This window comes from Caretta caretta, chromosome 2 (genome assembly GCF_965140235.1).
Source record: "Caretta caretta isolate rCarCar2 chromosome 2, rCarCar1.hap1, whole genome shotgun sequence".
NCBI classification, from domain to species: Eukaryota; Metazoa; Chordata; order Testudines; family Cheloniidae; genus Caretta; species Caretta caretta.
Window position 1 is genome coordinate 60,453,366 of NC_134207.1, and position 26,184 is coordinate 60,479,549.

General features: G+C 40.9%; 1 protein-coding gene across 9 annotated transcripts in view; it reads right to left on the reverse strand.

Moving 5' to 3' along the window:
- The window catches only part of C2H8orf34 (chromosome 2 C8orf34 homolog), a 360,017-nt gene that overhangs the window by 157,830 nt on the left and 176,003 nt on the right, over positions 1-26,184 (reverse strand). For all 9 annotated transcript variants that reach the window (XM_048840887.2, XM_048840893.2, XM_048840888.2 and 6 more), the window contains exons 9-10: positions 13,359-13,444; positions 8,894-8,967 (exon numbers count right to left, since the gene is read on the reverse strand). In XM_048840887.2, coding sequence (XP_048696844.2) covers positions 8,894-8,967; positions 13,359-13,444 — 160 coding nt within the window. The remainder of the gene's footprint in view (positions 1-8,893; positions 8,968-13,358; positions 13,445-26,184) is intronic.

The following is a 26,184-nucleotide window of genomic DNA, read 5'->3' on the forward strand; positions in this document are numbered from 1 at the left end:
CTTGGAAATCTAGTGGTAGGATAACATGAGATGATATTTCTCCTAATACCATTCAACTGGATCAAAATATAGCAGTGATGTTCAGATTGAGGTTCTTTAATGTGTCTCCTGCAGCTCTTTGATATGATGATATTAAAACTCATGATATTAAAACACAGTGTGATTTAATTATTAACAAATCAGGACATGGTCGGTCATTTTGCTGTGAGAATAATGTGTATATTTATTTAATTGATTTATTTATATATATTAAATAAATTATTCTCTCAGCAAGATGACCGACCAGGTATTAGTATTATATATATATATATATATATATATATAGTGCTTTTACCCACCTTGCTTTGAAACGGGAGTAGACGAAAGCCACCTAGGGAAATTTTAGTGTGTGGCAGCAGAGTCCACATGGACAGTTAGTGCACACAGGCCAGTGCAGGACAGATTTACACTCCAGTTTGCCATCAAATAAGTGTTCCTATAGACAAGCCCTCAGTCAGACATGCTCCAATCCTGCATTATGGAGAGACAGTAGTCTCTTCATAGTTAAGGTTGTAACCAGCTTTACATTATAATACCTGATTATGACACCTCAATAATTTCTGCAAAACTAAACCTGAAGTGTCTTAAATTTCAGGTGAAGCAGTTATGGTGGTTTTGAGATATGTATGGTACTGATAAAGACAAGGGGACACTGAGGACAGGTGCTTTTGAAAATATGCATTGGAGTAATGCACAGTCTTAACAGTGTGCATGGGTGATTACATTCTTTACAAAGCATGCATGGCTGCAGTTTAAGCTTTGCAGAGCAGCTGAAAGTGAGGGTAAACTGAGAGGCATGGACTCTTAAACTCCTAAAATCAGCAGATTATTTATTGGCAAGCAGCCAGGACACCCAGACATAAGCTTCTCAAGGTATTATCACTGAGGTGCCCATACCCTACAGTCTTTTAGCTCCTCAGGGAATTTTCAACAGACAGAGTCAGGACACTGCCAAGCTTCTAAGCTCCACAGGGCACTTTCAGCAAGAGGTGACTGCTGGCTACCTGAGTTCCACATGGCTCCAGTCAGGGCAGCACATGAGTTGCAGAATTGAATTCCCAGTCTCTAAAATAATTGACAAAAGAAAAGGAAATTCAAGCACTGAGCACCCAAATGCTGGCAGGCATGAAAAAACATGAACATCCTATTTAGCTGGTATTATTGGAGACCAATGGTATGGGAGTGTAACCCGCAAGGAGATTACCTAGATTCCTGGGGCTCTGTCTGCTGGCAGCTCAGGGAGAGGCACGCTGTCCCTGGTAGGGAGAGGGAGCCACTGCAAACTCCCAGGGAGTTCAGGAAAGCCACATTTGAGTCAGTCTGGAGCCAGCCAGGGCAAGGGCAGGACGGGCTGTGAGGGGAGCTGATGAGTCCCAGGCCTGCATGCAGGATTCCCCCGGAGAAATGGCCTCAAGGGACCTGAAAGCAATATGCCTCAGCTGGGCTTTTCCTTCTCCCTTGATGATTCCCAGTTTGTAGAGTTTTGCTGGGAAACTTCCTCCAGCTCCCTAGGTGAGACCAGTCACCACACGGTCAGTTCTGAGTTGTCTGCTAGTTCGGGGCTGCTGCCTGCTATGTGTGTGTCTGGATGCTGGGCTAGGAGACTACAGTTTGGATTTTAGTACAGTTCTGTAATCTGCACCTTGAGCCCTGCACCCCTTTGTGGTGAGGAGAAATCCTGGGATCGAAGCCACCTGATTCCTGTCTGAAGAGGATCCCTGCCAGCAGAGATCAGCCCCTCTGCAGTGACTGAGGAGTCCAGAGTCATCTCTGAACCTGAGGATCATTCATGGAGTTTGAGAGTGCACCATCTTTTAGCTAGTCAGTCAGGGAATATGTTTTGGGGACCCCGTACTCCCTGAACTGTGTCCTCAAACCAAGGAGTAAGGGTTTGGGGATTTTATAACCTGCTGCATATTAAACCTGTGGAGGAATTTACCACCACCTCTCACTTGTGAGTCCTTTGAGCTGTGCTGAACCCAGTCAGCCACACTGCTAAACCACTGCAGAGATGAATCTTGTAGTCATAGGCCATCAAGTGCCCCCGCAAAGTACGCGTACCAACAGGACAATAACCTTACATTTGCTACATTGAGTCACGTGACTGAGGAAAGTCACAGTTATTAGCAGCGTGGGCACAGGTGAACCTAAAAATAGTGTTTTACCCTGTTATATTTGTCTCCTGTTTAATATAATTATTGTGTTGAATATATTGTATGTGTTTGTGTTATTTCTTAGAAGTCTCCAACTATCTGGCAAGTAAGTGAGGATTACCCTGTGGTTAGAATTTTCCTCCCAAGCTGCCCTGGTGACCCTGCCAGGAAGGAGCAAGGTGGGTGGAGGCACCGCCAAATAAATTCAAAGGAAAAAATAAAGAAGATACACCCTGCTGAGTGGGTGGCAGGATCGAGAAGAACCCAGACCTGTCCATCAAAACCTGTGAGCAGATTGGCATTAAAGAAGGTAACCGGGTGGAGAGGGGGCGCTACAGGAGGAAAAAGCCTGGTCAGCGCAAAAGCAGCCATGTTACACTCAGAGCTCTGCTATTCACATGCTGACAGTTGCAAAAAAGTGTAGACACTATACTAAGTAGCCTAACAATTTACTTCAGTTCAGGGAGACAATGTCTGTCAAAGAATGGGACCTGGAGACAGCAGGGAAGACAAACTGGGAGTGAACAGGGTAGGGACAAGGAAGGACGGAGGCCAAGGAGGCCTCTGTGTTGCTCGGAGCAGGGGAGCTGGGACGGAGACACCTGTGGTACCATCAAGTCAATTCCAGGAATAACCCTTTCTGACAGGTGACCCCAAGTACAAAACCTGCAGCCTAGCCCAGTGGCCATGACTGTAGGTGGGAGGAAAATGGATTCATCACTTTCATTTCCACCTAGTTCTTTATATTCCCAGAACTGCACCTGCATTTCCACACACAACTATTTTTTTGCCAATGTGTGCTTTTGGCAAATGTGTAAGTGAGAAATAGGCAACTGTGTAAGTTTTAATCATAGTGTTTGCTATAAAACTTATTGAATGGTGAAGGCAGAGGTGTGAAAGAGGCAAATGTTTCAGAGTCTGGCCTCATGGTCAGAACAAGAGTCAGCACATGGAGCAAGCAACTTAATTAAATTCAGTTTCACTGCCAAGAAATGGTATCCATATTCAGCAAAACATCACTACAACAAGAGACACGATCATTAGAAAATTCTGTCCATTTCACTCTCTGGCCACAGAGCTTAGGTCAAAGTGTTCAGCTAAAGGGTGAACTTTAGAGACTTTAAATATATCTTTTCTCTGACCTTTCATAATATGACATGACAATTTTGAAGCAAGTATCTGAAAAAAAAACCCAACAAAATTATAGCACTATTCCATTAAGGAAGATGAAACTGTCCCGTTGCTTATTTTTTTAAGCAGGAAAATTCACAGAATTATTTGAACAGGTCCAGTTTGGGCACAATGCTTTTATGAAGGAAAAACAAAAAAGAGTTTGTCCAGGATTTAAGAAAATAAAAATAAAGCATTTGAAAGCTTTTGGAGACCTGTGGGACTTCCAGTCTGACCCATCAGTCAGTATCTCACACACATTTTCCCTAAAGACACTCTCCAAAACCCAATGCCCTTAGAATCCTATCCTGCAAACACCCACATGAGTATATATAGAATCAGAGCCATTGTATATAGAAACATCACATCAAATGGTTGACAGTGTACTAGCTATATTATTATTAATGGATCATTTTTGTTTTGTACCTTGACTGTGTCTTACAGTATCTAACAGAAATGAAGTGACACTATAATAGCTGATGGACGTATTAGTCATGTAGTAGTTTGTGTAATAATATTAATTAGATCTGACACAGAGATTGAAATGTTAAAGCCAAAATTCAGATTTGAGTGCTTAAAGTTTATCAGTTAAATCCATGTTTAGTCACCCACAAAAGTGAACTGATTTTCAGAGGTGTCAAGCATTTGGAGCTCTTGTTGGTTTAAGCAGGTACTCAGGTTTGAAAAAGTTGGTCTTGGAACACTGATGGTGCTACATAAATAATATTCCTTTCAGTTCACACAGGTGCAGGGATGTGCCACCGCTATTCTCAGTGCAGTATCAGAACCTAAGAATAATTCTTATTTTAGGCCCCAATCTTGCTCAGTGCTGACCCAATCCAGCAAAGGGTTTAAACATTATGTTAAAGTACTGAACACTGAGCACATGAGTAGTTGGGACTATTAACATGCTTAAAATTAGGTTCATGTTTAAGTGTTTTTCAGAACTGAGCCTCATGAGAAAATAGTGGAAAAGAATACCAAAGTATTTGCAATCAAATTCAGTTATATAGCATTGGAAATAGTCATATTTAATGTACATCAAAGAGTTCAACTTTTAAATCTAGTGTGTGTGTGTGTGTGTGTGTTTTCAATAAACCAGCAGAGCAAACAGGAGAAAAACTATTTGAAGTAATAAACCTCTATAAAACAATTTATTGGGTATTTGTTTTCACAGTAAGAAATAAAGGGCAAAAAATGCCTTTTGCAGTTGGATGACTTTCTTTCCCTTTGTTACATTTGAATTGGGTTGACTCACAATCATTTTTTGAAGAAAAAAAATGTTTTTATGTCAGCATGCAAGACAGAGTTGAGTGAGTACAAAGAGTTTCATGAAAAACAAAATAAGCACAAGCCCTGCTTTTTCCAGGTTCTGAAAAGGTAACTGCCATACTACATGGTGTTAACTGTCCAGTTCATGTGCCCCATTTTGTACCAGTACATTTCTTCTTATATTTTATTTTTTAGTTTCTAGATTAATTCTAGCTCACTGACTTTTTTTTAAAGTTTGCCATGAGAAATATTTTTGCAGAATTTTGCTATCTTGTGGGGGGTGGTGGTGAAGAGAATCCTGTCTCACTGCAAAATTGCATAAGCAAAAGCCAAGCATTTCACCTTCTTACCTTTCTTATATGAAATGTATATAAAAGCAGTGTGAATGAGAATTTCCAGCTGAGATCACAAACTGGGAAAGATCATAAAGCGTATTTAAAATAAATTTAGTTTTAGTTTGGATACAACAGCAGAAAACTGGAATGGTGGGAAGATCACGTTATTGCTTAAAATACATCAATTTATTTGTCATTAGTATTTATTATTTGCTTAGCACCAGTGTGTTTTATGTTGTACAATAGATAAAATAAAGTCCATCTGTCCCCAAAAAGTTTATAGTCCCACAAACAGTTACTACTGGGAATAGTACTTACTACTGTGAGTAGCCCTACTGAAGTCACACTAGTCTTATATTGACTATTCTCAGTTACAGGTCCTATCACCTGAAGTAAATGTTTGCAAGACTGAGCCCCAACAGATGGACAAAATATGGGATGCATTGGGAAATTCAGAGATTGGGATAACTTAGTAACTTTCTTGTTTGTTTTCTGCCGATTGGATATTAGGTAAAATTCTACAGCAAAGAGAAAGAGAGAGACCAGTAATCTTTAGATATCTCACTTTACAATATGCCCTTTCCAGTTCTGACATACAACAGACTTGACAGACTAAACAGAGTACTTCACATTTGACTCTTAGAAAATTCATTAGGGATGAAAACCTAAAACATTAATAATAATAGTTTATTACTACTTGTCAGAAATTTAGCTTGTCATGTTCTTGATTGTAAAACAGCAATGTAAATGTATAATTTATCCTATCCCTTTAAGGGTCCAACAAAAACATAACGAGGTAGTTTTTCAGATTGTGTAAGTTGTATTCAATGGAGCTATGACAATTTATACCAGCTGAGGCCAATATTTTCAAAGTACAGGTATGGGCATTACTTTAGGCAAGTCCAAACCAAAAGGCTAAATTGTGGGTTCCAAGTTGTGGATATTGAAAAGAACTCCTTTAGCTCTCCTCTCAGTTCCCACTCTTTGCCAAAAGACCCTTCTTCCCTAAGGTTGGTTGATTTGTCCCACAACAGGTCATTCTTATTAGGGGAGGAGGAATTAAAACAAACTTGTCAAATACAAATAAGGCTCCAGAGAAATTTCTGCTAAAGACCAGTTTAAATGCCAAAAGATTCATATTACTGCACTGGAAGACATCCTTAGCATTAAATTCGGCATTAGCAGATTTAGCCACTCTTGAGTAGGGGGAAATCCAACTGTGACACTATCATGGAAAAAATGGTTCCATTTCTGGGAAGTCTTTGATTAATAAAGTTATTGTTCTCTTCCCCCGCCCCCTAAGCTTTTACATGGTATGTATAAGTGTTTTTGAGGTTATTTAAGTGGAAATAAATCAGTGTGTATTTTTTGAATAGATTATTTTAAAGTTACTGTATATTTTTTATTCTCTTTTATTAGTCTGTCTTAGGTATTATGGTAGGGTGGTCAGGTGCCCGGTTTTCGACCGGAAAGTCAGGTTGAAAAGGGGACCTGAGAGTGTCTGGTCAAATCTACTGACCGGAGACTCAAAAGTGCAGTTACTGAGGGTGGGAGGTGGTGAGGTGCTGGGTCATCACACTCCAGCCCCTACTCAGCCAGGGTCGCCTCCTACCTATGTTGGGTGGCTGCAGCTTCCAGCCCTGGCTCCGCAGGCAAGTTCCTCCTGACCCAGGCAGTCGGGGGAGAGGCGGAGGAGGAGTCGTAGGAGAGGAAAGCAGTGAGAGAATGGGGGAAGGGAAGAAGAGGAGTGGACTGGGTGGGGCCTCGGGAGAAGAGGCAGGGCCTCTGGGGAAGGGGCAGGGCAGGGCTTTGGGCAGGAGAGACAGGATGGGGTGGTGCCTCGGGGAAAAGAGGCAGGGCAGGGGATGTTCTGGCACTCTGCTGGAGTTCTGGTTTTTAAATAATACCAAGCTGGCAACCCTATACTATGGTGAAGGGGATCCTATAAGTACCTATGTGCCTTACATTATTTAATGTGCGTATTTGTCCTCAACACTCCTGGTAAGCATTATCACCATATTTTACCAATAAAGAACTGTGTCACAGTGAGTAACTTACCAAAGGGAAGTCTTTGGGGGAGCATGGAATTGAACCTAGGTCTTGAGTCCCAGACAAATGCCCTACCACTGGACCAACCTTTCTTTCTTCAGGATATCTATGTTTTAATTGTAAGTGTAACTCATTTAAACTATGTTTGGAAAAAACACACAAAAAAGTACTCATTCACATTCCTAGCTATTGTTGTAAATCATAGTCTTTAAAATGCAGTTAGACACAAAGACAAGGTGATGAATGACAAGCAGAGCTCTAAATGAGATATGGGTATATGAAATACACAGTTACATCTACATCTAAAATAATCAATATGCAAGGATGTAAAATGCTGTAGCCTTTGTTTGATAAACAGATTGAACTATTTTCCTTCCCTGTCTCTTCCCTCCTTCATTAAATTCAATTTTAAAAAATGCTGGCCACGGAAACCTGTCCTCCTCACCCCCTGCTACAATTTTTGCCAAGGTGGAAAAATTAAAAGTGATAGTCATGGTTTTCGATTCAATAAGAAAAAAAATAGAAAGTGAATTTATTACAATGCTTGCTGATAGCTCCATGTGAAGCAGAGCATAATTTGGAAAATTAACAGGCGCCTCAAGCCAACCCACAAAATTCTCCTATTCCTTTGGCTATACATCCCTGTTCCTATCTATCTTACACAGGTGTTGTGAGGCTTAAAATCAGTTCATGTCTGTGAATTGCTCTGACATCACTGGATGTAAGGTACTGTAAGGGCTAAATATTATTTAGTATTATTAGTATTTGTTAAGTGGTTGTATGATCACAAACTACAAAGGCGGGAGGGATAGCTCAGTGGTTTGACCATTGGCCCACTAAACCCAGGGTTGTGAGTTCAGTCCTTGAGGGAGCCATTTAGGGATTGGGCAAAAAAAAATTGGGGATCGGTCCTGCTTTGAGATGATCTCCTGAGGTCCCTTCCAACTCTGATATTCTATGATATGCTAATTCTTAGCAATAGAGCCCTTCTTTCCTTAGCCAAAACAACAACTAAATTGGCTTACTTACTTTTCACTTTGGGGAAGGGATTCATTACATCTTATCTGCATTTAAGGGAGATAACAAAATAGAATTCCTGTATGTGAGCAACACTTATTACTTCATAATATACCAATATGAAGCTTAATTAAGTAAGTTTCTAAACTTCACCAGTAGGAGGCAGTTATTTACTTTTTAGTTTAGTTTCTGTTTTGTTCGCTTGAGAAATACTGTAGTAATTTACTTGGGCATACTCTACTCTCAGTCTTTACACATGGCCACTTTGGACTTCAAATAGTTTTAGCTCTAACTATATTTTCTACAACCTTTATAACATTCTCCTGCATTCCAAAATAAGAACTTTGTTTCAAATTTTATCAGATTTAACATTTCATCTTTTAAAAAAAATTCATCTGATACTTTAAACAAGTACTTCTTTCACTTTTAATGGTTTCCTAGCACTCAATATCAAATGGCCTAAATTGTACTGAGAGATATTAAATGCAAATTTCATAACTAAATTTAGAATTAGATTAATTTATTGTCATCAATAAAGCAAAAAATACCAAGCTAGTGAAACAGCTATTTAACCTTCCTTAATAGCAGAGGAGTTGTATACAATGCTTTGGATCCACGTGTGGAACTTCCACTGCTCTCAGTCGTAACTATGTTGCCATTAAGACTCGTATGGTTCCAAGTGTACAGGAAAAAAAATAGTTCCAAGGTAGTATCTCCTGCCCCAAAGAAGGAATCAACATTACCACAGAATTCGTCATTCAGGTATTATTTTTCATGTATACCCTTCAGCTTTATATAAAGTCTTATTTCAACAGATTGTTTTGGCAGGTTGGCACATCAGTAAATGAAGATACTTACAGGTCCTTTTATTTGAGATGCACTCTCAAATTCATCAGCATCCTCCATCAGTGTTTCCACCCCAGGCACTGAAGCTGTTCCAAAGAGGTAGAAAAGTAGTAATGTCACATTCATCTAATTAATTAGAGTATAATGAATCTCATAGAAAATGTAAAATCTGTAAATTAACTGCCAGGATGGTAAATGTGACTACAGAACAAGTGTTGGGTTTAAGTTATACTTTGTGTAGATTTTAATGCATGTCTAGGTTTGAGCTCAGTTACTGTGTGTGAATAATGGCTTGGTAGAATGTGGGAGAGTATTTCTAAATGGATTAGGGTGACAAAGAACTAAATATAGCTGCCAAGATGTCTGCAGCTTATTATTTTTACTATTAGTTTAACTATTAAAACAAAATCCTGCTTGTCCTTTAGTGTGTACAGTAGCACAGTTAAGCAGCTTTAATTTAACAAACCAATTTAGACTCCCACTGGAGTGCTGTTAAAAGAGAACATCCTTGGAAAACAGAAATGCTAGCAGTCTTAGAGGGTAATATTCAGAAACCTTAAAGTATAAGAATTGTTTTCCATTAACATTAAGAGACAAGTGTCATTAGAAATTAAATTATACGCTGAATTCTGCATGGACTTATATCCCACATACACCTCTGCTTCATTAATTTCAGCCCTGAATTTGGCCATAACAGTCTCAGATGAAATAGTACGTACATGTTTAAAACTAAGCACATCTACCCTACTTATGCTAATAATTAACACCCCTCATTTAAATACTTCTTCCAATACATCAGAATGCCAACCTGAAAATTTTTAATAGATCTACTGTTTACAGGAAAAGAGTTTATAGAACATTCATTATAGCCTTTTTAAACACTCCTAGTTAGAAATCATTTGTTGGTTAATTACATGGAGCAGAAAATAGAAACCAATAATGTATAGGAAAAGGGGATTGTAATTTTCACAACAAAGAATTGTTTGTATAATAAATAGACAGCTAAAGTTGATTAAACTCACTAATTACACTATATCACACAACATAATCTTTACCCCAACACAATAAACCTATAAATACCGCATACGTACTGTGTATAGCAACATTTATACTATTTTTCTTCTTTTCAGAGTGTTTCAGTTAAAACTGCCAAAGGAAACAAATTCCCTCCTGTACCTTGGACATTTATGCAGCTAAGCGCCATATCGTGAAGAATCTCATTTTACATTATACTTGTATCAACTGCAGCAATATTTTAGCACTAGATGCTTCCCATAACAATTCATGCTCTTTATTTCTTTCACCTTAGCAATTTGTTCTCTAGTACAACTTTTGTATTTGATTCCCCATGAAAGCATGCACTGACTGTAAAGATATGTTTCAATTCAAGATGATATTTTTCATTACAGTTTTCACATTTAGGGCCTGTTCTCCCTGGTTTCATGGGGACTTCTTGCAGAGTAAGGTGCACTTCTTTACATGAGGGGGCCAGGATCACACCCTTATTAGTTGTTAAGTGAATGCTTTAATTGCTGCAGCAAGTATTCCTCAGTATTCAAGCTGAAAAATCGCAAGCTGGGGGGGAGGGGGGGAGGGAATATTGCTTCCCCAACAGCAGATAGCATTGTGACAGCAATGGGACTCCTGTGGTCCTGCTGCAGAGCAGACGAGGAATGCTTTGCAGAGTGTTTTCACCACCACGGACCCCAGCTGGGGACATGCCAAGAAAAGAGCAGAGGCTGGGGTAGTGAATCCATGACAGACCTGTGGAGGATCTGCTTCTCCCCACCCCTAACCTCCATGGAAATTCCTGTAACATAACCTAGGGACACTCAGGCTGTTTGCTGTGAGCAGTATTTGGTACTGAGCTATTAAATTCCTCTCCTTATCATTTTTAGTGAAGATATATGGTTCCATGCAAAGATAAGAGTTGATTTATAACATTATTACAAAAGTCTTGTATTCTAAAATCTTAATACTGAGGGTCTAATTTTATTAACATTAGATTAGATCATCCATGAATCCATTTAATTCAACAGGGTTATGCTAATGTAAAACCCACATAGTAGAAATCAAAATTAGGCCCTGAATTCTCAGTGAACCTAGTTTAGTGCCTAATGCTGCAGCTTTTACTCACATAAGCAATCCTGTCACGAATCATCACATTGACTTCAGTTGGCTGAATTGCATGATCCTGGATTATTCATGAGTATGGGTTGCTAGACCAGATATTTAGCGAATTCATTCTAAACCCAATACATTCTAAAATGTACAAGAGAAGTATTCCAGATCTAATAAGTTAACATCATGCCCACTATCTAAGTAGCAGATCACTATCCAAAAACAGAGGCATGCACTTTAATTTTGCTAAGCATCAGCACTGTGCTTGTGTATTCTGAATCAATGGTTAGCATCAGCATTTCTCAGTATATAACTCTTCTCTCAGCAGGGAGTACAGCATGATTAGCAGTGATAACTAAGAACAGAAAATAAACTCAAATTACATTGGACAAGCCTGATTTAAAAAAAAAAAAAAACCTAGCAGAAAGGTTTATCTTATGATGCATTCTCATAGGATGTAACTAAAAATTGGAAATGTATTCAAATAGCTCTGCTTAGTATTGTAGGAGTTTTCCAACAGTATTTAAAAGATTTTCTACTGTTTGGAGATGATTATCACCACATATGCAATACCAACTGCAGGGAAATATAAGATATGGAGAAATCAGGCTGTACTGTAAATATAGTAAAGATTGATCGGCTGGGCAGCTATGAGTTTCATGCCTATTTCTGGATTGTGCCTCCTTATGAAAGAGTCATTTTTCAATCAAAATATATTGCTAGTCAACACTTTAAGAAAAAAACATTTTAAGAAGAGAATATTTTGCCCAGGGAATGCCATATGAGGCAGAACATTTCTCAGAGAAGCCCTTGTTAAAATTTTGGCAGTACATGACTGCTGCCATCTCTCCTCTTCCCTGGAGGCTATATTTTTTGTCTATCTGGGTTGTGGGTTGTTACTGTGCAGCTCCTTGTGCACAAGAGGCAGATGTGTGTGGGGTAAGGTGGGGGTCCCTGCCCCACTTGCCTGCCAATTACTGAGGAAACCTGCTCCCTCCTTCTCTTTTAAGTATCTTTGGAGAGGAAGCACAAGATTTGGGGATGTCCTCAATTCCTCCAAATGCCCATCAGATGCAGGAGTCTCCATCCCATAGCAGGAGTGTTTTGTCATAGAGTCATAGACTTTAAGGCCAGAAGGGACCAACATGATCATCTAGTCTAACCTCCTGCACGTTGCAAGCCACAGAACCTCATCCACCTTCTCCTATAATGGACCCATAACCACTGACTGAGTTACTAAAGTCCATGTTGCCCACCTTCTGCTGCTAGCACCATGCATGGCCTTGAAGGGGGCAACTCAGAGTAGCCCCACCTGGCACACATCGCAAAATGTTCAATAAAAGAAATCAACTTTGGGGAAAGGCAATATTATCTACAGTAGATTTCAGTTGAGTAAGACATATGCTAATTTTTATGGGTCCAATGGAGATATCCTTCTGTGACAGCATGGCAGAGTGCATTATTGGTTTGGGACAAGGGTGTTTGGGCAGGGAGGAGGAGAGCTAACCTCCAAACAAAAGCGCAATTTTCTATTTAGTGACACATACTCAGTTACAAACGCTGACACTCACTGTTTGCAAAATGAGGGTGAGGAATGAGGCAACAATTGAAGACTATCCAAATACCAGCAGAAGATTTAGGTTGCTATTGTCTCCAGTTATACAGGAGGGCAGACATTCAGTGAAATAAGTAAAAGTAGATTTGTTACAGTCCACAGTAGTTCTGTTTTGTTTTGCTTTTATTACCAGGCTCAAAAATGGCTTAACTGATGGGTGACTGATAAAATCCAAAAAGATCCACATCAAAGTTGTTTACATCTAGACATTTTGTACCCAAAACTGTTCCAATCTGAGGGGCTACCTCCTTCCCCATGACATAACTGCTGTAGCTGAGATCAGGCTAGACCCCCCCCCATTGGTATGAAAGTGAGAAGCCTGCTGGCAGACCATTCACAAAAAGGCCCATTTCCACTTTTCCCCATCCTGGCCCAAAATAGCCCAAACTTGTCCCAGGCACACCACAAAGCCCATATGTTGGTGTGGGAATTAGAGGAGGGCTCAGACAGTTGGAGGCAGGATTTCTCTTGGGAGAAAAATGTAGGTTGCCTGCTCACTGCTGATTAGTATGATCTCAATGCACAACCCTAATCATAGAAGTACTACTGCTCTTTTGAGCTATTGCATAACTCATTTTTATTGTCAAGGATGATCAGTGCTGGACAAGCATTTTTTGGTGTGGAGTTTAAATCTAAATGTATTTAATTATTTTTTGACTACAATATATTATTTGACCCCACTATTTCTTCATTATTATGTTTTGCTGTGAAGGGCAGCAGCACATATATTGTATAACTTACCATTGGAATCTGATGCCGCTTGCTCAGTCATCTGAGACACTAGTGAGACATCCTCTGCCGTTTCTGCCAAGTTACCTCCTTGCAGTCTAAATGAGGAAAAACATGTATGTAAACATTATGTAATATAGATTTCTGAATTGTCCTTTCTGAATTGACCTGTAGATATGAGACTGGGGTACTTTATTTCTGGCCATATCCAACCACTTAACATTCCAAATATTAAAGGACAATATTAGCTAGAAAATAGATATTCATGATTCAAACATGCAAACTTTCATTATCCACATTATAGCCTTCTCTGCCCCCTGCTTGAGTTCTTACACCTCTGTGCCCTGACACCTCTGTGCAAGGAAAACCTGTTCAGACTGGCTAGCAACAAGATTTAGTCCTCCAAAGCCTAGAATGGCCAGGAGGAGACACTGACCAATCGGGAGCTAGCTGGCCAAGTTAAGAAGGCTTGCCTGGTTCGTCTCAGGGGGCAGTTCTGAGTGAACGTGGGAAAGAAGAGGAGCTCCTCAGTGCTAGCCCAGAACCCAGGGGCAAGGTCAGAGCCTTGCCTTCAGGCACCACCACTAAGTGCTTTCCTTTGAGTTTTGTTTGTTTATTTAAAGGCACAGAAAGCTAAATTAAGAATTTATTATTTTGTTACTTGACTGTTTCGAGGATGATGCTAAACTGATGGCACAGCCCACCCTGCTTCAAGCTTCAAGAACTTGTGGACTAAAGCAGGGAGTGCCTGCAGTGCCATGGATGGCCCTGAAGGGGACACTACAGAGGAGCGCCATCTAGCACACATCCCAAAATGTTCAGTAAAAGAAACTGACCCTGGGGAAAGATTCAACTGAAATCTCCCGTACATAATCTTGTAAGACTTGTGCTAATATTTATGGGTCCAATGGAGATATCCTCCAGTTGGGGATATTGCCTTCAAATGTCTTGATATGCTACTAAGTGCTTAATGTGAATTTGGGGTTTTTTTATAACCCATTTAAACCAATCAGAAGCATCTCTCTATATGTATTAGAGAGACAAGGTGGGTGAGAGCTTGAAAGTTTGTCTCTTTCACCAACAGAAATTGATCCAGTAAAAGATATTACCTCACCCACTTTGTCTCTCTAATATCCTGGGACAGACATGGTTACAACACCACTGCATATTTTCAGTTATACTTTTACAGAAGAGAAAATGTGTGTAAAAGCACCTTCTTTTTTCAGTTCCCTATGCTTTCCTCTTTGCGTCTACAGACTGCAATCAGTGTCTCAGCAGCACTTTTTAGGAATAAGTGCCCTTTTTCCTTATGTTTCTAATCAAGTGCTTAGATGAGTCCCACTGGCCCTCTTCAGGCTCCTCTGAACCCCGAGTCTTGTTTTCATCCTTGGGTAATGATTTGCAGCACTTAATCGCATATAAATGTCAATTATCTATAGTTAATCTTAAATGGAGTGATGTTTATTAGAACATGGAGAATATTAAAAAACAAATTTAAATTGAATGCATTTAGCAGAGTCTAGGAACTACAACGTTCTAGCTCACTGGAACAAAACCTTGAGGTTACAAGCACAGAATCATATCTAATTAAACTCTACAAGAATGTCCCTCTCTCTCTCAGTGCTCACTCCCTCACTCTGTCATTGTCTCACTCTGACCTGGTTAATCCAAGCCATTCTGCTCTTTTTCTTACTGGCTGGTTTTCATTTCCAATCTCAAAGTAATCTGAGGTCATACAGCTATTCACCCTCTCCCCAACACCAGTTTGGCGACTTTGTTTCTCCTCTTGTAACATTTGGGTTGTAAGTTATCTTCTCTTTGTCTATTGTTTTCTAGAAGATAGCATCTTTAGCCATTATTTTAATGATTTTGCCCTTATCACCTTTGTGATAGTTTTTGTTCATCTCATAATGCCCAATACAAATCCATGAAAACTTTCATTTGAAGTTGCTCCAGACGGTAAGAATATAACATTTAGAAATATCATTAGGGCTATTTAATGGCTTCAGTGGTCTCCAAAACAGAAGCTCCATAAGTATCCCGGGTTCTGCTTCAGCTATTCTGAACTCAAGTGTTTTCCATTTGGAGATAGGTGCATTTTCAGAAGTGACTTTGGTACTTAGGAGCCTAAGTTCCAATAACTTTCAATGAGACGAAGGCTCCTAAATCAGTTAGGCTGAGCAGAGCAAAGATCTGGGCCCCTAGTTCTAGGGCTATAGTAACTTCCATTTCCTGAAGCAGTTGCTTTTCCAATAGGGCAAGGAGAAGCAACATGAGAACAGGGATAAGGATTGATCAAAGACAAGTTTGATTGGTCTTCACATCACCAACCAAATAGCTCTGCTCCTCCTGCCTGAACAGTAGATGAGTTGTCCGCTTCACCCCCTTACACAATGAACTGATTTTGTTCACGAATAGGCCACTTGAGTATTGTCCTATGCTATCTCTTAGGACATATGCCCCATAGAAAGGTACACAAGGTCTCTGCTCAGGACTAAACATTCAGAGAACCATTCCATAGGAGTTTTTGTATGGAAAAATATTGTTTGTCATAATCTGGATTCCATTCCAGCATGCAACAATGTATTTATTTAAATATATCTGACATGTTGACATATATTAAAATGGATTTTCGTTTTGTAAAGTTAAATAAATATACATTAGATTTACCAAACTCTTCTTAAAAGGCTAAAAAGGAGCTCCTACATATCTTCACTTATTGAGTGCTAGGATTAAACAGATTCTTTTCAAAGTTTTTATTGCCTTCATTTTCGATTTTTAGTGGTTTTGGTAAACACAGACATCATCCTTATACAATATGTTTTAAATTTTATTGTATATCTCAAACTACTGAATCAAACTACACAGTACCTCAGATCACAGATGAACTCTGTCTCAGTTCCTCCAAGAAGGCATTTCTATCTAATCTACTCTATTTCTTTGCATTTCTAAGTGTTGCTCCCATAGTATTTAGATGCCACACACTAAATTATGAGTAGCATCACATTTGAAAAAGCTACTCCTTTCTTGGTTTATGCTGCTTTCCTGTTGATTTATTCTTGCTGAACGTCTTCTAAGGGGAGCTATGTTGCATCATGCTGCAGCCACTATTAGCATGGGAAGCACTGCACAAAGACCTCTGTTAATTCTTTAGGATCTGATACTGCAAAGGGATTGGCATGCGTAGACCCTTGATTTTGCATGCAGTTCCACTGACTCTGATTCCACACAGGACTCTTCAGTATAGGGGTCTTAAGCCCTGATTCTCTTTGCCCTTCATCTTGCATAGTCTTTTACACCAGTGCAAAGGGGATATAAAATAGTACCAGTCTGATTTGGTAGCATTTTACAATCGCTCTGCACTGGTGTAAATGATGACATGGGTGCAGGGCAATGGAGAATCAGGCCCCTTGTCTGCAAAGCATCCAGAAAGTGAGGAACCCCTAACTAGTAAATACTTCTGAAAATTGTGCTTATCTGACAGTGTGTCCTTTTAAATCTAATTCAGGTAACAAGACCTTTCTGAAATAGCTGGCTGCCCTCTGGTGTTACACGTTATTTTCTTTAATGTGGGTCAATACTTGATTCCTAATATCCAATATTTTTCCACATCCACACTATCTGTACAGTGATCTCCTACAGTAGAGGTGATTGGTATAGTTTTGTGAAATCAGCTGCATTTGGGTCTCCGAGAGAGACAAATGTAGATACTTCTACTGTATCTAGGCACGCAATGCCATTTCCTTGGGCCCAGTTGTTGCCTCTGCTAAAGCATGTGGTGGCGGAGGCATTCCTTAAGCACCTTACTCAAACCTTTATCTATCCAGAACCAGAGGATACCAACCTGGTGCTACCATCCCCCTGCCTCTCCTGGGACCAAGCTGAGGAAGGGTTCTGGAAGTTGGCCTGGAGGCAAAAGGGAGTGGGAGTCCCTATTCTCTATGGCAACACCCCCTGGCCAGCCTGGAGATTTCTGTGCAGAAATTACAGTGTTATTGCTATTCTAAACTGCTGTGCTAAGCTTAACTTCTGTGGAACCCCTATGTGGTTGCAGCTGCAGATGATGTAAACCAAGGCAGGATTTGGGCCATAAAATGTATTGAGAAGTTGTAAAAAATTCTGAACTGCAGCATATACAGCAATTTGTATAAATATACAAGAATTATTACTTCTCAGATTATGTACAACTAAGGGCCCAGTCCTGCAGTACTTACACAAGCAAAAGTCCCAGGGATTCCAGGATCAAGGTTTGCCTAAATAAGGACTATGAGATCAGGCCTGATAGAGTTGCATAAGATACATGAGCATTGTACGTGAATCAGTGCAATACTGGCCCCTTGCACATTTAGAAAATAAGGCGATATAAAACCAGAAGTAACAATGTTAGCTACATTCCCTCATTGAAACACTTCTATCAAAATCCCCCATGTCCACATCAGAGGAAGGAAAGACCAATTCAAAAATTAAATCCAAGGTTGTAATTAGAGAACCTTTTTATCGAGCACTTTGAAAAACTTCTTTTCATACTCCTAAAAATAAAATAAATAATCTATAAGCACAGTATTATTTGAAAAATGGCAGTGATTAATGTAAGCAATAAGAAACATTAGTTTCCTTTTAAAATCCAATTACAAAAATATTTCTTTTGACTTCCTATCTTCTGAAAGGGTGATACACTCTATAAATGTTTCTGACACTTACACAGTATATAATATTGCTGAAATACTGAAAATATATTTGCATATAGATGCCCTCTTAGCTACAGTGCTAATTATTCTCTCAGCAGTGACTGACGCACTAAAATTGTAAGTGACTACTTCAAGCAAGACAATCTTTTTTTAAATCTTATCATATAAAGTTTACCCTGCAAAGTGAAAAATTAACCACCACAATCATGGAGGTGACACATAACTGCACACTATAGCCCTGATTCAGCAAAGCACTTAAATCAATGAAATTATTTGCATGTTTAAAGTTAAGCGCATGCTTAAATGCTTTACTGAATTGGAGCCTCTGAATTTAGGGTCAAATTCTTTAAGATACAGACTGCAACAGGAGCATTCATATTATCAAAACAGAATGCAGTTGGATATTAAACTGACCAGGTGCAATTGCCTGCGATGCAGCCTCTGCTTAAATGTGTACTGCTAAACTAAAATAAAAATCTGAGTTATTGCTTGAATTATGTTGCAAACCCTCCTACAGATGAGGCTGTTGGGAGTATTCCGCACAGAAATTAGTTTTGGCTAATACAATACAAAATTATTGTTTCTATTCTCAAGGGCAATTCCTGTGTGGCAGGAACATCCCAAAATGCATTGTTCTGTGATATCACAACTACCAAAAGTCACACGGCAACTCCTGCGATTATAGATGTCAGAGATGGAAAAGACCTCATAGAATTATTGACTTCATCTCCTTTCAAGTACAGGAGGCAGTCCCCTAAGAAGCATCAGATATTAAACTGCTATGCTGGTTCCATTGTTACAAACCAAAAGGAAAACAAGACAGACTAATGGGGAATTAATATTTCATCTTTCCATTCTCAAGATGGCAAGATGCAGTAGGGGGATTTCACAGAGATTAAATTATGTTTTGTTTTCCCATTAGTTAATGGCCTAGATAGTGGAGGCATTATGAATATGCATTTGGGATAACTCACTCTTAAATTTAGATATACAGTTCCCGTTTCCTACTGGCCCAGCTGAAGGAGGGTGAGATAAGAGAAAACATCTCTTGATAATGGAACATGCAATTGCCAACAAGAATCAAACTTCCCTTGTCACTGGGCTACGCTAAAATGGGGGTTTCTAACATCTTCCAATCCAGGGGTCCTCAAACTTTTTCAGTGTAAACATCTTACTAGAGAGATTGACTCATGGATCACCTGGAAAACCCCCCACCCTCCATTCTGTTGGCCAGTGCACAAATGGCATTCCAGGGACAGCTTCATCAAGCCTCTCAATATAAAAGTTACAAGAAAACATTTAATGCATTATGAAATGTGTTTTACTGTTATGTAGCAGCTGGAAAGAAAGAGAAAAGCCACCACCATATGACTAGTTAGCTCTCCATTGACCACCATTCTGACAGCCATCACATGAGTCACCAGTTTGAGAATTGTTGTTCCAATCCAATTTCCAGTTCTGACATAGTGTTGGGAAAGTGTTGTTTTATATGTGGGGTGAACTTTGACTTCTTCCTTTTTTGTCAGACAAATTCAGAAGGCTGTTTGTATTTTGCAGAGGGATTTAGTTTCCCCATTTTTCATATTAGCTTTAAGGCCTGACTTCACAGAGAACTTGATCTGGCATTCTGGAGTCTACACTTCTGAGATGTTTCCTTGCTATCGGTTTTTACAGGGAAGGAGCATAGTCTAGCTGACTGAGTATGAGACTGCTATTCAGGAATTTCTGAGTATTAATTCTTGTTCTGTCATGCATGCCTAAAGTTAAGTATCTAAATCCGTATTTAGGTACCAAACTACATGGCCTCGTTTTCACAGTTGTTCAGCTCCCACAAGCACCTTGCCCAGCTATATAATAAGGCTTATGTATGTCGCAAGGATGTTGTGAGGACTAATTATGCTTTCAAAGTACAATACATGTATGAACTCTAGCACTCTATAATGAACATAAGAATCTCGATACTGGGTCAGACCAAAGCATCATCTAGCTCTGTATCCTGTCTTCCAACAGTGGCCAATGCCAGGTTCCCCAGAGAGAATGAACAGAGCAGGTAATCATCAAGTGATCCATCCCATCACCCATTCCTACCTTCTGGCAAACAAAGGCAAAGGACACCACCCCTGCCCATCCTGGCTAATAGGCATTGATGGACTTATCCTCCAAGAACTTAGCTTAGCCCCTGCTAAGCTGCATTATTCCATTCTTTCATGAGGTTTTCAAATGTGTGCAGTATCTAATAGGATAGCTGTTTATGCAACATCAGTTACACTGCTCTTTGATCATATCTAATGGGTGCTATATCAATATATTAGAAGAACAGATAGATTGATGGAATACCTTAGGTGCCATGGAGAGAGTGAAAAAGAGACCGTGATCCTATAAAGTATCTTCTTAAATTAAACCAAAATCAGCACAGCAATATTCCAAGCCCTTCTACATATTGCCAGAAATGGTGTCACATGTTTCGGTGTGTACACATTACTGATCTGTGTGGATGCACAGGTGCTGAAGTTTTTGAAAAGGTTCAGGCTTGAGCAAAGCTGATTATTCAGCCAATTGAATCTCTCAATTGGCAAGATTCAGGTTAAAATACATTAGATCAATTCTCTGAATTGCGTGAACTCCTCATCTAGACAGGGACCTCTCAGTGCTACCATAATGCAATAATAGTAAGTGAAACTGGTAGCCAGGCTGGAAAATGCTATGCAATTTTCCCCAGTGAATATTGTACAAATTAAAAATTCACTGGTGAATGGCACCCTCACAGTGTTTATGGATATTCAGATAGAGCATAAATGTTTGCATAAAGTTTTGCTGGAAACACAAAAAAAGTTCTAATGAACCACTGCTAGTTCACAGACAGAGCCCATGTCTAAACTGCAAAGTTATGTTGACCTACAAAGTTATGTCAGCATACTGCTACCACAGTTAGTACATCGCTTGTGCGCGTGCATAGTTGGTGCCTTGTGTCAGTGGTGAGCATACTCACCAGAAGCACTTGTACTGATGTAGAGTGTACTGATGTAGAATACCATAGGTAGGTATTCCACTGTGTAATTCACTACCATCCAATGCGAGGTCTTTTGGGAAGTTTTTGCAATGCCTGATGGGGCCGAAAGAAGTCATGCACAGTTGAGTGGAAGCCTGAGGTCAATTCATAATGCAGAGCTTTCCATCCCACAATTTCATCTTCGTCCCATAATTTTCACACCTTTTTCAAAATCCAACAAACCTGTGTGTTCATCTTCACTGTCCGCCATCTCTGACAAAAGCATGGAGCCTGCACAGTTCTGTACTATTGTCATGAGCACTGTGAGCACAGGGCGCATGATCCTTCAGTATTTGCTGAGCTGCAAGAGGAGCCGCAAGGAACCTGATGATTCCTTGGAGGTTAGACTGCTGTGGGACACAGAGGGAAACAATTCAACGTTGGTGGTGGTATTCATGGAGCACAGTGGAGTGCCAGTTCTGGGCCTGAGAAACAAGCACTGACTGGTGGGATTGCATTGTCATGCAGGATTTGGATGACGAGCAGTAGCTGCAGAACTTTCAGATGCACAAGGCCACATGCCTGCCACTGTTCCCTCTAGGCTGTGCGCATGTGTGCGCACACACAGATCCTAAACCCCGCGCAGATGGCAAACCACCACACGCATAATAATTGGCACAGAAGAAATTTTTTGTGCACAACTCTGTCAAAAATTAGAGGGAATGTTGATTCCTGCTTCTGTGAGCTGAACTTGCCCCAACTCTCCAGCACAGGGATATCAAAATGAGTTCTGCACTGACAGCTGAGAAGCAAGTGACGATCGCACTGTGGAAAACTTGCAACGGCAGATTGCTACTGGTTAGTCAGGAATCAATTTGGAGTCAGGAAATCACCTCAGGGGCAGTTGTCATGCAACTGTGCAGTGCTATTAATCTCACCTCCTGCTTTGCAGCACTATGATTCTTGGCAATGTGCAGGATATAGAATCACAGAATATCAGGGTTGGAAGGGACCTCAGGAGGTCATCTAGTCCAACCCCCTGCTCTAAGCAGGACCAATCCCCAACTAAATCATCCCAGCCAGGGCTTTGTCAAGCCTGACCTTAAAAACCTCAAAGGAAGGAGATTTCACCACCTCCCTAGGTAACACATTCCAGTGCTTCACCACCCTGCTAGTGAAAAAGTTTTTCCTAATATCCAACCTAAACCTCCCCCACTGCAACTTGAGACCATTACTCCTTGTTCTGTCATCTGCTACCACTGAGAACAGTCTAGAGCCATCCTCTTTGGAACCCCCTTTCAGGTAGTTGAAAGCAGCTATCAAATCTCCCCTCATTCTTCTCTTCTGCAGACTAAACAATCCCAGTTCCCTCAGCCTCTCCTCATAAGTCGTGTGTTCCAGTCCCTTAATAATTTTTGTTGCCCTCCGCTGGATGTTTTCCAGTTTTTCCACATCCTTCTTGTAGTGTGAGGCCCAAAACTGGACACAAGTACTTCAGATGAGGCCTCATCAATGTTGAATAGAGGGGAAAGATCACTTCCCTCAATCTGCTGCCCCTACTTTTACAGCCCAAAATGCCATTGGCCTTCTGGGCAACAATGGCACACTGTTGACTCATATCCAGCTTCTCGTCCACTGTAACCCCGAGGTCCTTTTCTGAAGAACTGCTGCCAAGCCATTCAGTCCCTAGTCTGTAGCAGTGCATGGGATTCTTCCGTCCTAAGTGCGGGACTCTGCACCTCTCCTTGTTCAATCTCATCAGATTTCTTTTGGCCCAATCCTCTAATTTGTCTAGGTCCCTCTGTATCCTATCCCTACCCTCCAGCGTATCTACCTCTCCTCCCAGTTTAGTGACATAGTGGCTGGCTTAGCAACAGTGGGGTTCCCAAACTGCAGTGAGGCGATAGACGGCACGTATCCCCGTTTTGGCACCAGACCACCTTGCCACATGAAACAGGAAATTTTAAAAATCATATAAACCTTAATAAGGGAATGGAATTTAGGAAAGGAAAAGAACAGTCAAGTCTATTTCAGATACATATACACCAACCGTGGCTTTCACAGGTGAGTGTATGTGAAGCTGTGATAGTCTTTAATGTCCCCCGGGTGGAGAGGTAGGGGTAGTGCACTGACCCTGGATGCTACTTGGAATGTTGAGGGGGATTATAGGGTTGTCCCAATATGGAGTTGTCTATGGACTGCAGAAGGAGGTGAGCATAGGATTGTTGAACCTCCAGGTCCACCAGAGTATGCAGCATCTCTGTTTGCTGTCTGAGAAGCACAAACATGTCCTGATGCACATCCCTCTTCTTTTCCTGCGCCTTTCTCCTCTTGACTCTGTCCTCCAGGCTGTCTGCAAGGGTGATCCTCAAGGCCCCGGTCTTGTTCTCTGATGCAGCACTGGCTTGCAGGATCTCCTGGTACATGTCATCCCAAGACCTCTTCTTTCTCCTCCTCATGTGGCTCAGGCTTTCTGCCTGTGTGCAGGGGGAGAGCCTGAAGGTAGCTGCAGATACAATACACAGATATACCATTGTCAGTGTATTCACGAGGGAAATTAAAACTCAAGATGCTGAACTTACTTCCCTTGCTCCCCCAAAATTGTAATCACTACACTCTCACTTATCCTTGGGTGTGATACAGCATGACGCCAGTCATAGCACCAGCCATAGTGAGTATCGACCTCTGGGGGGAGGGGGGGGTTGGGGAAATGATGAGGGTATAGCTCAGTTGCATTATTCTAGTTGTACAGGGCAATGGAACTGAAGACTGGCACTGTTTTCCACAGGCTGTGGTGATTTTAGCGAATATCTCTCTCCTGAGGGTAACAGAGGCAGAGAGAGCACAGCTGCTGCTGCCCTCCCAATGCCACCCAGGCCCATATGGTGCTAGGCTGGGTACTGTAATGGTGCCAGCTGAAGTAATCACTGAGTGGTATGGGAAAGTGTCCTACTGAGGTGAAAGAAATAATGCAGTCCTTCCCAGAAACCTTTGGCAGAGGATTTCAGAGGACTTAATTTAAAAAATGTCATTGAGATCTCTACAGAGGATTCATGGGACATTCCGGTGCACATGAACACAGTGCTCCGCTTGGCCCCCTCTGCCTACCTGTAGAGGGGGATGAAAAGCAGATAGCAACTCTACCTCCCTTGGTTGTTCCACTCCCGCTTCTATGACAAGTAAAAATGAGCAAATTAAAAGATGTGCCCCCCAAGTAGCAGGGCACCACCTCTGTAATTTCAAAGTAAACTGCATACTTACCAGAGATTCCTTCTCCTGCATCGGGCTTGCCTCGGCTTGACTGGTGGGACTGGCGGGACTGTGGTAGAGTCAAAAACAGGTCTTGGCTCATTGCGCTGCTGGATCCCACAGTTGCCTATCCCACATACTCCTCCTCCTCTTCCTTTATCCACCTTCTCCTCACTGTTCGTGGCAGGGGCCTGTGATTTGGGCTCCTCTGAAGTATCCACAGTGCCGTTGGGGGTGAGTGGTCTCCACCAAGGATAGCATGCATCTCTTTGTAAAAGCGGCAGGTCTGTGACTCCACACTAGACTGTTTGTTGGCCTCCCTAGCCTTCTGGTATATCTGCTGCAGCTCCTTTACTTTCACATGGCACTGCTGGTGGTCCCTGTTATAGCCCTTCTCCTGCATCCCCCAAGCAATCTACTCATAGATGTCCATGTTTCTACGGCTGAATCAGAGCCGCGCCTGCACAACTTCTTCTCCCCACAGATCCAGAAGATTGAATATCTCCCGTCTACTCCAGGCAGGAGCACGTCTGGAGTGTGTAGCCGGCATGGTCAGCTGGCCAGTTACAATCAACAATGGAGATCTGCTAGATGTGCTCACCAAACCGGGCACTCAGGAAAACTACTTTCAACAATTCACGAGGCTTTAAAGGGGAGGTGGGGCTTTCTGTCTGCCTGACTCCTAGGCAGCTGAATTCACTGCAGTGACCAGAGTGGTCAGCGTGGGACATTGTGGAACAGCTGTTGGAGGTCAGTAATGGTTGACGTACAGTGTCTACACTCTCACTGCATCTGCCTAGCTACATTGACTGTGACTCTATGCTGGCTAGGGAGGTGGTGTTATTAAATTGACATAATGGGGAACTTAAGTCAGCAGGACCCAAATTTAAGTGAAGACACATCCACAGCTAGGTCGATATAAGCTGTCTTGTGTCCAACTAACCGTGTAGTATAGACCAGGCCAGAGGCTTGACCTTTAACTAGTCCTGATTTAGGTTGTGATCCTGAGCCCAGTGAAGTCAATGGGAGTCTTTTCCTTGACTTAATGGACTTTGGATCAGGCCCTTCATGTACAACATAGTTCTGATGCCATGATAATTTGTTGGGGTGTAAAGATCTTTCTGCAGGTAAGCTCTGTATGCTGAACACCAGTCTTCTGCTCTCCTGTTCATTTGTGGATGTGGCTGACAAAACTCTCAACATTCCTGGCAATCACACTGCCTTATTGGCTCTTTGCTTCATTGAAATACTAGGATGCTTAATAGATGCACATTTACTTTCAAGTGCAGTGAAGCAAAATATTCCACACTAGGGCCCCAATCCTACAATTCACTGCACATGAGTTCACTGCTGTGACCATGCAGCACCCCATGGTACTTAATGTGTCATTTCACATGAATCAATTTGCCAGATCTAACCCTTAAAGAACACTGTGGAAATTCAGATGTTTTCCTTTTTATTGACAATGTCTTAGATATCAGCAAGAGTTTGCTAAATTTTGTTCATGAAGGCATAATTCCATTACTATTATGTGCTATCTAGTGCTGAGCTCTTTAGGTTAAAGATATAAAAATAAAATTAAACAAAAAGGGAGTCAGTGATTTGCTACAGGGGCTATAAGATGCTCAGAAAAAACCTTGTTCAACATAAACACTATAAGTTTACTGTTTTTAATTAAATTGGACTGAATTTTAGATGCTTTTTTGTTGCCAAATACACAAAAGTTTGTTTGTTCTTCTTGAATCCCATTTTACCAGTTTTTATCTACCTCTAAGATCTACCAATATAAACACAGAAAAAAGTTAACTTTTTAAATATGATTCTTAAGTCAATTCTTTGAACTTTATGCATATTGGCCCCAAAGCCATTAAACTGGGGGGAAGGGCAGAGGTTTGCACATGTAGTGGCTATT